Consider the following 12,367-nt stretch of genomic DNA (forward strand, 5'->3'; position numbering starts at 1 on the left):
AGAGAATTAATGACAGATGTCTTTGATGGTTTAACGCGGGTACACTACCTTGGCGGTTTTACCTCACGGTGCCCTCCAGAGAGTTAGGCAATCTCTATAAGCTAGGGACCTAAAGCTGCAAAGCTTTCTGCAAACTCAAAAAGAGGAAACAGCTATTATAACAGATAGCTTTTCTGAATTTCAACTGGAATCCCATTAACAAAGTAAGGAATACCATTACCATTCACGGAGTCAAAATCAAAATCTATTAGACATCGAGTAGTATTGGACTCTTGGGTAAATGGAAGAGAACGCTGAGAAGGGAAAATCACATGTTCACACGCATTAGTTACGAATAATACAATTGAAAATATTGTTTTTCAAAAACCAAAAAAACAAAGAGACGGAATTGCCGAAAAGAATGGAAAACAGTACTACTCCTACTACTCGCGATCAAGATACTAACAAGAATTCGCTTTGAAGACTAGTAAATGGAGCGTTTAACTCTGTGGACATCTTGAAAGTATCTGGAGAACATATCCTGAGCCTTTGTCCCTCTGGACATCTTGAATATATCTGAAGATCGTAACTTAATAATATGATTAACTTTTTTTTATAATGACTAGACTAACTATTAAATTTATCTTTTTTTAAAAAATGAAGCCAATAGTCTTAGTTGTTAGTGTTTATCCTATCTTAGGCCTAGAATTTAAATCAATTTTAATTGAAAACAAGTAAAAACACTATAATGGGTCAGGGCCTCTCATTAAACACACTACACCATCTTACAGTTATTCACATAAGGGCTTTTCACAAAAAGCTCCTTCGAACTGAACCATTTTCAATGGCGTTCGTTCTTGGGCTAAAACATGTAACCGTAAAAAATTTTCCATGTAAATGTTTTAAAAATTACGGTCTGTCGATTGAACGCAAGAAACAAGACCGACAGACGGATAGGTGGATAGGCGGTTAGATGAACAGACTAATAGGTGGATGGGCGGACAGACAAACAAGTGGATAGGAGAATAAAGGGACAGGTGGATAGACGGACAGACGGATTGGCTGACAGGCGAATAGTTGGACAGATGGATGTGTGGATAGATGAACAGACTGGTAGGTGGATAGATGGACAGACGGATGTGTGGATAGATGAACAAACGGGTAGGTGGATAGATAGACAGATGGACGGACGGACAGACAAAGGTCTTTCTCAAGTCTTTTTTGTGTCTTGCATAAATGGGTAGTAAGTTTGCATCATAAATTAATTTTATGGAATCTACGCAAAAACCAATGACATCTTTTCATATTGGATTCTCCATTTCACTTCTCTTTTCCGCAAGGCTAGAAAGAAAACCTTGTGAAAATAAAAAGGATGTGTAAAATAGGGCTTCGTATGCTTCATACGTTTGTCTTATATCAGGTTATCGCGATAAAGTGTGAAATTGTTCTTTATAAAATTTTAGAAAGCATTTCGCTCAAAACGGACGTCAATTTTTTTTTGCTTTTTAAATGTTTTTTTCTTTACGCGTAGCCTCAATTTTGATTAATTTGTTTATAACGCAAACACTGTATCATTTATCAAATAAGTAGCATTAAAATGTCAGCTAATTGTGTGGCATCTCTCATTATATGTTAATAAAGACAAGTAAGAATGCCATTACCGTTAGATACCCTGCACAACTTCGCCTAATATAGCCGTTCGCTTAATACACTAAATATTATACATTATTGTTATGAAAATGAACAACTTTCGTGTTGGAGGATATTCTCACGTCAAGGTGGTCCAAATTTAACAAACTTAATTTACTTATTTTATTATTTTTCACTTACTTCCCTCATAAGAAGGCAAAAATTGGAGTTTGTTTGCTTTGTCTTAAGAGTCCCTATACATCGGGCAATATAAAAAACCGTTTATCTGATTCAAATTTTCTATGATTAATTGGCTAAGTTTTGTATTGAAAAGTATATCTTTTTGACGTATAAAGACCTATTTTTCATTGAAACTCTTATATGGATTGAAATCAAAAGAGTAGATTTACGTGATCCAAATTCGATAAGTTTAATTTTTATATCAAATTTTTATTATTAACAGATTTTCATTAAGGAGTTTTGAAATTTGTGCCCTTGCATCAAATAAAGATTCAGTTTCCGTAGGAAAAGTTATATGGCAATGAATTCAAAGATTGCCATATACGATACAAAGTTTTCACATCAGTACAAAGTGGCAAAATGCTATTATTAAGCGATTTTTGTGGCGAAATTCTGAAAATTATACTGTTCTTTTATGTAACGGTTTATCAAACTAAACGCTTTGTACGAGGCTTAGTCGAAAAAGAGATGTAATCCCAAGACCTTCGCCTGAACATGTCTGTGTAACAAATTCCATAAAATCATATCAAAAATAGTTACCTGCAGGTTGAATCGAAAAAAACTACACGGACAGAGGGACAGACAAGCTTTATCGACTCAGAAACGATCATTACAATAAACGCCTTGTAAATTGAGAAGAAAAAATAAGGCGGACAGACGGACAGACAAACTTAGAATTTGAATCGTACAAGATGGGTCTACCGCAACTCTCTCTGGGTTCTGTCGTGCCTTTAACGTTCCCTGTAATGACATTAACTGTTAAACCTCTACTCACCTATGAGGAGGGTCCGTAGAGCAAGTGAAAGTCGCTTATTTTTTAGTTTGAAAATATTAACTTAACAACAATTATTTAATCCTAGTAATTAATTAATAATAATAGAATAATGAGTAAATGAGTAGATTACAAGGCGTTATCAATTAGCCGTAGACAGTACAATATAACGAAACATTATGTAAAAATAAGACGTTAGATAATTTTGCGATTAACACTAAAACTGCCGCGTGGGTTGATTTGACAGTTTTCAACTATTAAATATCAAAAGCAAGATTAAAAGGCATGTAAAGTTTCAATATTCTAAATCAATCGGTATAATAGAAGAAGGTTTTATCTCAAGTCCTTGTTGGTGTTGGTGTTGGTAATGTCAGTGTGTCGAATTTTATCAAAATATTTCGAAAAATGTAAAGTGAAAAAAGAAAACAAGACAGACGGACCTGCAAAAATTGATTCTAAGTCGATCGGTATAATAAAAGGTGGGTCTTCATCAAGTCATTGTGGATATTACATACATCCGCACCAACATTCCTGACGCACAAGTGATGTAGGGCATAAACACAATATTATTTCAAATAAAATCTATTTTCTCACTCTCTCTTTCATTCATTTATATACGATAAAAAAAGAAGCATAATAAGCGGAAGTTCCTTTAAACTTTACCGTTAATTGCCTTGAGAAAACAATAACAAAACAACCGGCATCTTACAAAGGCTCTCACTGTCTCTCTCTCTATCTCTTTTTCTAAAATTTTCGACCATTTTATTTGCCTTCCTTGCAAATGCCATATGTTTTTGCGAGTAATTAAACAATTTTATTTTGAAGATTTTTTTTAACAAATTTGTGCCAAACGAAGACGCAATAATTGTGAAATTAACTAAATCATTCAAATGTGCATAAGTAAAAGGGAAAGAAAGGCCACTAAAAAACGGTAAACAGCTGAGCTATCGTAAATTTATTGATAAAAAAAGGCACAAGCGAGAGTGAACAAGATTAAGCAACCAGAATGAGGGTTGTGTGTCGTTGTCCGTTCTTTTTTTCTTTTATTTTGTTTATTATCAAAAAAAAAAAAAAATTTAATGATTTTTCACCAAACAATACTTACGATTGAGTAAATTTCAAATTGACTTTGATTGCATTTAAAAAAAATTTTACACACACTTAACTTGGACCGTACTCAACATTTGCGTTTTTTTTTTCTTTTTAAATTAGGTAATTTATTGCTTTTCATGCAAACCAACTCAAAGCATATAAAAAGTGTTTATTTTTAATACGCTTTAGAAATACAATTCTTTTTTTTTTCTATGGTTTGTTGAATTAAATTTAATGCTTCTAAGCAGTTTTTTTTTGTTTATTTTAATATTAACGGGCAATTGCGTTTATGTATATATGCACATAAACACACACACATATAGCCACACAAATGTGTGCAAATGAAATGGCTGCGAAAAATTTTATTACACTTTGTGTAATATTAATATAATATTTGTTAATAAATTTTCAATATTTAATATAATTAAAAATTTTAATTTTTGTTTTTTATTTTAAAATTTCTTTAAATTAATTTCTCATTGGATTCTTGTTATTCTTGCACTTTTAAGGACATTTAATCATCTCCGTTTGAGTGCTTGTCCCACTTGTCCTGATAATAACACAAGAAAAAAAAACGTTCATGTTCTTCTTAAAAGTTCATATCAAATTCGGATGCTCTCTTTCTTTCTCTTTCCCTCTCTCTCTCTCTCTATTTCATATCTGCAGAAATAGATTCTCTTAAGAATGCACTTATCATGAAAATCAGGGTTGTTTTACTTTCAAAGAAAACTGCAAAGGAAATGTTTACAGGAAACAAACTTGACAGCACTTGGCTATGCAATATCGTAAAAATGCGAAAATAAAGAATTTTAAATGCGACTTGATAAAAATCTAAAATAAAGTTGAACGAATATAATTGCGGATTATAGATAAGCTATAGCAAAAGTTATTTTCAATTCATGATAAACTATTACTTCGCTATTTTTCATACCATTTCCGTTAAGTTTTGGCTTTTCTTATGAATGAATGAAAAAGAAAATATTGTTTAAAAACGCTACGAATTAAAAGTTCGACTTTTTATGTGTTAGATGCGCATTTTAGAAAATAAAACAAATCTGCGAAATAAGAACGAAGAACTGAACTAAGAATTCGAAGAAATTATTTTTTTCCTCTGTGATCTATGGCATGCGCTATTTTAAAATTTAAGAAAATATTTACCAAGAGATGTAACCTATCGGCTTTACTAAAGCCGACATGTTGCTGAAAGGATTGCAACATGTTTATTAAGAGAATTTTATCATGTTTCCTTAGTTAGTTTTGCCGACGGCCCTTGCTAATTTTGGTTCGTTAGCTAATGTTAAGTTTTTTCCATGTTAAATTGCGTGTGTTTTGCTAATTTGGTAAGCCTTCTGGTCTGTTAAGTTACGCGTTTAACATAGCTGAATGGCATTACCATTTAAGTTGTTAAGTTGGGCATTTAACCATTTATATATATTATAAGCGATCCTGTGCTTTGCCTTTCAACAGGGAATTTAGCGAGAACTTTGTTTAAAAATTATGACGGTTTAGTTCTAAGCTAACTTGTAAAATAAAAGAAATTAAGAAATTTTATAATCGCGATTGCGCTGTTCATGTGGAACATAGAAGTGTGCCTAAAGAATTTTCAAATTAACTTAACTTAATTCAGCTGTTAATCTGAAAAAGACCTTGTAGAATCGCTAAACATCTTAAAATAAATACGCATTTATTCTATAAGGTCATGTATATTTCTAGTAAAGCCGTATATATGTTCTCAAGAATTTATGAAATCCGCTAGATTTTTTCCTTCACAGCTTTATTAATTTTAATACGTATTATTAACGATTATCAAACGCAAGACGAAGAATTGCAAAAAGTGTATACAAAGAGTCAAAAAAAACAAACAATTTTTTTTAAATCTTTTCAATTGTCAAAAAAAGTGTATCCAACTGTCAAGAGAACAATTTTTTCTAAGTGTATTCAAAGTGTCAAAAAAAAAAACAATTTTTTTCAACTGCATTCAAAGTGTCAAAAAAAAAACAATTTTTCTCTCTAATTTATTCAAGTTTTGAAAAGTAAAGAAAACAATAAATTTGAAGAAAGTCACCCGCTTACCTAATTTTCTTTTTAAATCTGTTCAATTAGCGAAAAATGGAAGCAAATAAAGATAACGTTTTACAAAAAAGTGTGGGCCGATACGAAGATTCCCGGCCTTATGTGTAAAGGACAACAGCCAATTTTGACAATTTGACAAGCTCGCAAAAATACAGCAAATTTACATCATGCCATAAATTGTTGTCACAGTACGAATTTCATGTCTCTGACGAAGAGTTAATCGAATGCTGCACTAAAGCGGAGGATACGATGAAAGAAGTAAAAAATGTATAGACTCCCGAAGAACAAGAAAGGATGTAGTATTTGAGGACTCTCCAGAAGGAGGAGATGACAACAAAAAGAAGACAATAGTTGACATAATATTTCTTTTCTTTATATGTGCATATTTGCTTTAGATGATATAATGTACTTAAAACTACACAATAAAAATACATATATGTTCGTGGTCATTTATTTCACTTAAATATTCTATATTTTGATCATAGTATCGAGGCCTGTCTAACACCTCTTTGTTAGTTGGAAACTTCGAGGTAACAACAGACTCCACCATACCGAGACACGTACCCAGACAATAGATCAAACGTTCGTGTAGACGTCTCCCTTAATCTTTAGTCTTGTCACAAAGCGTTTTTTCCATTCCCGCATAGTAACTGCCGTGAGCAGGTAAGAAGTGAGCAATTCTACTCTTGCAGAATCTAATCTTCGTGGACAGTTACAATGTCATGATGGTTTTCTATTTAATATCCTCTACCATGAAAAATATCCTCGACGGCAAACTATTTCACACATTTCGCACATGCTTATATACATGAATAACAAACATGTCCCAACTTTCAAAACTGTAACGAAAAACAGAACAAACTTTCTGATTATGTTGGTATTTATAAAGTTTTAAATAAGAAAGAATGGGTTGAAAAAGTGACTGTGGGCGAGATGGAAAGTTGCTTTCACGAAGATAATTGTGCAGCAATACGTACATACATACTTTGAAGCCTTACATTCGTATTGCGTATTCGACTATGCACGCGTAGTTACTGCATCTGTCTTGACTTGTTGTCCTATTTACGCCATGCTATGGTGTATATGCTCTTTATGTGTGTATGTAACATCTATAAGAACTTAAACTATGACCAATTTTTATTATACCGATTGGTTTGAGGTCCTTTTCTGATTAAATTAAACTTGTCTGTCCATCTGTCCGGCCCTCTGTTTGACACCTACCAATATACATTTATGATCAAATTACACGTTACAATTTTTGATATATTTTGGGAAAAGTAACCCAAGGACATACCATATTAAAAATGTGTAAGATCAAACTGTTTTTATTTAGCACTATGCATGTATTGTAGAACTTTATAAAATAAGCGTATATTCGTTCTCATTTGTTATGCATGTATTGTAGAACTTTATAAAATAAGCGTATATTCGTTAAGCGCAAATTTTCAGTGTGTCATTCTTTATTTGTTCCAAATAAATTCAAGAAATATAAAGGTGAACGCAAAAATATATAAATAAATTAATATAAAATATAGGAATTTTTTTTAATAAGTTTAAAAAGTATATTTTGAAGTGTGAGTATGAAAATATAAAAAAAGAAAAAGAAGCACCGTTTGTGTGCTTTGAGTACATATGTACTTTTAGCCAAGCCACGCACAAATGTGTTGTTGCATGAATTGTATGGATATGTATAAAAGCGATAAAGTGGAATTTTTCTTGGATAATGATGATACTGCTAAAAGTTATGAAGAACGCGGCATGAGAAGAGCCGCCTCTGAGTCATCCGCCTACGACCAAGGTATTCAAGCGTTGGCCTCTATAAATAGAGTTCAACAAATCGATGCGATCACCGAATATAATCGCTTAAAGGAATATCTTTATACGTTTGTGGTTAGCAAGAAAGTGGTAACCGAGGAGGATATAACATGATGAATGTGTTGTATCTGTGCAACAAAACCACGCAACTATGTAAAATAATTTGCAATTTTTTATTAAATCTATTTATAGCATTATATGCGTATATACATTGTATATGTTTGTATAACTTTTTAAATATTAATTTTATAATTTATTTATGTATAAAGTGTTTGCATCATGATTAGTAGTAACATTTGAAACTATTGTACAATGTTTGTATAAAATTAATTATTAAAATGGAATTTAACATCGATCAAAATGTAAATAATTAAACTAAATTGCATGATAGACATTTATCTCGACTTGCACTACGTAAAAAAAGAGGCGATCTAAGATGATAATTTTTTCTTCTCATCTGCTTCCATTTCTTTATTAAAATTAAGTTTTTTATTTGCTGCCGGCATAGCTGGGATATGAGTTTTCTTTCCATAAAACATATCGGCAAATAAACCAGCAAAAACTAGTATGGCGCCAATCCATTGACGCGGTATTAAAACGTTCCCAAATACAACTACCGAACAAAGTACCGTAAAGAATTTACGTGTAGTGGTTACGACGGAACAAGCCAACGGACCAAACTTGGCCACCATTAGAAATATAAAAAATTGTCCAAAGCAGCCACATAAAGCCAGCATAGACATGTGAGTCCATAGCTCTGGATGACGTGAAGCGAAGTATATAAAATCTTTACCTTCGCCTAAAAATTCATGAAATTAAAAAAATAGAAAACATTTTTAATATATGATTACGCACCCGTAAATATATATTTATAAAAACATACCCTTTTGTTTAGAATAGAGAGAGAGAGACACAGAGTTGCGAACATGATAAAAATATTCCGCGACCATGTTAAAAAATATCACGAAATTAAAAAATAGAGAATATTTTTTTTAGTATACGATTACATACCGTAACAATCATAGCAAATCCCAGCATTGGAACACTCCAAAAATTCATAGATAACATCATTTGCAGGCCGGTAGGAGCGCTAGATGAACGCATGCGTTCTTGCACTGCTCCCGTTAAACCATCCATGGATAAGCTTAAAAAGAGTAATAATTCTCCTAAACCTGCGTTATCGGCGGTCGCTGTAGCATTTGCTTTACTCTCTTTATACATAAATAGCACAACTCCGAGAACGATAGTGACAACGCAAGCATAACGTATCCATGAATAGGATTTTCGACCGATTAAAACACCCAATATCATTACGGGTATCGGTTTTGCAGATTTACCGACAACTTGACTTGGATATGAAACCCATCGCAGCGCCATATTTGAAGAAATCATACCCAATAAATAAGTTAAAGCACTAACGGCATAATAACCTATATGTGTGTTATCTTCTTTTTTTGGTTGAAGCGTGAGAAGACCTAAAATGTTTATAGAAAAAAACTCGTTTCACAAAAATCCATTTCATATCTTATATATATATATATATATATATATATATATATATATATATATGTATATACCTTTAGCAAATACAAAATTGCATAAACATTGAATCCATACCAAAGCCAAGGCATATGTAAATCTTTCACCTATTGTACCGTCATCATTCTTGTGCGTGCCATATCGGCCACGAGTAATTTTCTCTTGCACTATCCCATATAGGAAATAACAAAAAAATATACCTAAAGCGTAGATAAAAAATCGACTTCTTTCTGGTAACATCATTATTCTTTTCTCTTGTCTCTTTTTTTAGCCTTTATTTGATCTTTTCATTACTATTATAACATTTTCCTTAAATTTTATATCTATATATATAGACACGATTCTTTTTCCTGCTTTATAGTTGCTGGAACACGTCAATGTTTCTTCGCTATCAAATAAAAAGTTTTCCATTAGTACAGCTGTGCGACCAAATCAAATCGGGCCATATGATTCATGCTTGTTCTTCTTAGCAGATAATTGTTTATTTGTTTTTCTTTTTATTCACCACTTCCCATTGAGTATGAGCTTTATTACAGAAGAAGAAGACTGTGGATATATTAACAGAAAGTTTTTTTTTTGAGAAATTAGTAAAATTTAAATTTAAATAAAGAATAATTAAATTTAAAATATGAAAAGAAAAAATATAGTAACATACCTAATGCACTTTTGACTTATCCTGCTCTCATTTTAGATACTGCACACACACTGGTTACTTGCCCGCTTTTTACATGGTACACGATACAATACACAATATGAGGATGGGAATCGCGTATCTGAAAGTTAACTTTCTTCCTCGACCAAATCGATAGTCGAAAAACGCGTAAGACTTGCGTGCCATTTTCGTCACGTAGCTGCCATACTTTACATTGTAAGGTCTTGCATGCAGATTGATATTACAAATGGGCCCAGTCGGTCGAAGGGCTCGGTTACTGTAGATTAGGAATATCTCTGTTTTCCAAAAAAAAAAAATTGATTTTTCACACATTACTCACAAACAACAGCATACAAACCTACCAAAACTTGAATGTAGTGTGCCAAAATGTCATTTCTTCCTTTCTTCTTTCTTGTAGAAGCAAGCTTCAAAATTTTCATAAACTATATATGTTCTTGACCGGTCTCAAATTCGTAATGCACATAAATATGTCTTCCTGTGCGTTTGTCCATCTGTCTGTTCTGCCAAAACGTGTAGTGTCCCGGTCACAAAAATGGAGATATCGCCTACAAACTTGTAAAAGAATTTGAAAATGTCCTAAGTTAGTCAAAGGATACCCCTACAACGTCCACGCCTGAATGAGGAAGTTTAGTTTTTCTTTTAATCTACTTAGGGATATATATGGTTGTTATAAAACATTTAGTTACGTCCGAATATAATTTGCTTACTTATTATACCATACACTACTTGTGGTATAAGGATATATAAAGTTTGTGCGGATATATGCAACACCCAGAAGGATTGTACATGGACCGATCTTTTATTATACGGATCGATTCAGAAGCACTTTCTTGATTACTTTCTGAGCCCAAATTTGTCTGTCCGTCTCTCTGTTGTGTTTTCGAAGTTTGGTCCAAAAACCAAAGAAGATGTCGCGGACCATTTTTTCGACCATTTTTGAAAATATTCGATCTCGTGAAGATATTTCGGAGCGCCCGCTATTCAAATATATTTGTCAGGGATGGTCCCGATCGGTTTACTGGCATCTCGACAAGTAACGATAAATTTGATTTTCAATTTTTTCCAATTTATTCTAAAAAACATTAGCGCATTCTTCACCCAGTTACAAATAAATTGGAAATAATATTTGAATGAATTGGAATTGGAATATAGTCTAAGACGATCCAATCCGTTCTCAGGAGATTTCGTTCTTGACACAGTACCAAATTTCGACAAAGCTTTTCAAAAGTTTCGTTTGCTCGGATTGAATAAAAAAATGCGGAAAGACAGATGAATTGACAAGTTTAAATCGATTCAGAAAAAGATTCTGAATCGATCGCTCTAAGAAGAGATGGATCTATTTCAAGTTTTTCCGGCGGTTGCGTACGTCCGCATAAATTTAATGCACTCTTAAATGGTAATATGGTCTAAATACATTATTGACCGATAATTATGTTAAAGGTGGAATGTCAAAAGGGGTTAAAAAAAATTCCAATAATTTTATTACCTGTACACGAAGGACATATTGCACGATGCACGTATGTCTACATGTGAAAATATATTTAATTCTTACCCAACCTGCGCTCTATAGGAAAAAGTCTCAATTCGTATACATTGCTGAACACCTGAGTTAAAACATAAAAACAAAAAAATAGTTAAATATATGTGCGTCTTAGAACGAATTTTTGATACTCAACATCGCGACTATTTTTTATAAAAAAAAAATTAAAATATTCTTTTTAATTGCAAGCGCTTGAGTTAAGCGATCGGAACGAGTTTCGTGTTACTCTGAAATTTTAGACGATTTGTCGCCATTAACTAAGAGCTAAGTCAATTTCCAAGCTTTCATATCCATTTTTACAGTCGTAGCCTTTCTAACGAATAGTCATGACTCCTAGCCTTTCATTAATCAGGGATATATTTATTTGATGCGACCTCGTACAATCGTGTATATGCACATTTCTTGGTATTACCGTGGGAGTGTACCACACGATACATTATACGTTTGTTATGTAAATGCATAATTTTCTTGAAAACCCTGCTGATCCACATTCGGCAAATTTAATTCATACGTAAAAGATCATATTATGCTTTCATTATAAATGAGATATTGTCGCCATCGAAGGGCTTGCGTTCATCGGAGCCCCTTTGTCTACGTGATCCAAATACCCTAAGGTTAATTTGCTAAGAAACAATTTTCACCACAAAATATTAAAAATTAGACATTTTTGGGATATAGAGCTTGTTTTTCGGATTAGAGTTCTAATGGGGCCCATATAGTAAACGTACGTGGTCCAAGGGATCCAAAAAATTGCTCCATCCAATTCAAAGTTTTTACGCCAATTCAGAATTCTGAAATACTACTTTGCTAAGCGAAATTCTAAAAATTAGAATATTTTTCCTTACAACGACTTAACAAAATAAAATGGTGGTCTATGGCGAGTGATCGAAAAAGTAATCCGATTCAAGCCATTTTCACTAGAGGTCGTCTTTGGGCCAAAGCATATCGAAAATTGCAACATGTAGATTCAACAAAAATATACTTGGACTGACAATAGGCGGACAGACAGACAGAC

At 32.7% G+C, this 12,367-nt stretch overlaps 3 protein-coding genes across 3 annotated transcripts in view; 1 reads left to right on the plus strand and 2 right to left on the minus strand.

Moving 5' to 3' along the window:
* LOC119639461 (5'-AMP-activated protein kinase subunit gamma-1) overlaps positions 1 to 3,946 on the minus strand; it is a 159,077-nt gene extending 155,131 nt beyond the window's left edge. Inside the window, exon 1 of the mRNA XM_038036848.1 lies at positions 3,726 to 3,946. The gene's annotated coding sequence lies outside the window, so the exon portion shown is untranslated. The remainder of the gene's footprint in view (positions 1 to 3,725) is intronic.
* Positions 3,947 to 7,457: 3,511 nt separating this feature from the next.
* LOC119639238 (putative E3 ubiquitin-protein ligase UBR7) lies at positions 7,458 to 7,714 on the plus strand. The gene has a single exon (XM_038036521.1). It carries the CDS (start codon positions 7,466 to 7,468, stop codon positions 7,712 to 7,714), a length of 249 nt encoding a protein of 82 aa, XP_037892449.1. The 5' UTR covers positions 7,458 to 7,465.
* Positions 7,715 to 7,824: 110 nt separating this feature from the next.
* LOC119639356 (solute carrier family 35 member B1 homolog) lies at positions 7,825 to 9,553 on the minus strand. Its single transcript, XM_038036666.1, has 3 exons — positions 9,178 to 9,553; positions 8,611 to 9,075; positions 7,825 to 8,399 (listed from the first exon to the last, which is right to left on the minus strand). The coding sequence occupies exons 1-3, from the start codon at positions 9,380 to 9,382 to the stop codon at positions 8,032 to 8,034; spliced, it is 1,038 nt and encodes a 345-aa protein (XP_037892594.1). The 5' UTR covers positions 9,383 to 9,553; the 3' UTR covers positions 7,825 to 8,031.
* Between the last annotated feature and the right edge of the window lie 2,814 nt (positions 9,554 to 12,367).

The sequence above is a fragment of the Glossina fuscipes genome, unplaced genomic scaffold (genome assembly GCF_014805625.2).
Source record: "Glossina fuscipes isolate IAEA_lab_2018 unplaced genomic scaffold, Yale_Gfus_2 112, whole genome shotgun sequence".
Lineage (NCBI taxonomy): Eukaryota > Metazoa > Arthropoda > Insecta > Diptera > Glossinidae > Glossina > Glossina fuscipes.

Bases quoted from the DNA above. Each gene is read 5' to 3' on its own strand.
- LOC119639238 (XM_038036521.1), top strand. From the start codon at position 7,466: ATGGATATGTATAAAAGCGATAAAGTGGAATTTTTCTTGGATAATGAT.
- LOC119639356 (XM_038036666.1), bottom strand. From the start codon at position 9,382: ATGATGTTACCAGAAAGAAGTCGATTTTTTATCTACGCTTTAGGTATA. The intron at 9,076-9,177 runs GTATATACATAT...TAAACATTTTAG, and splicing joins CAATTTTGTATTTGCTAAAG to GTCTTCTCACGCTTCAACCA. The intron at 8,400-8,610 runs TATGTAATCGTA...ATGAATTTTTAG, and splicing joins ATTTGCTATGATTGTTACGG to GCGAAGGTAAAGATTTTATA.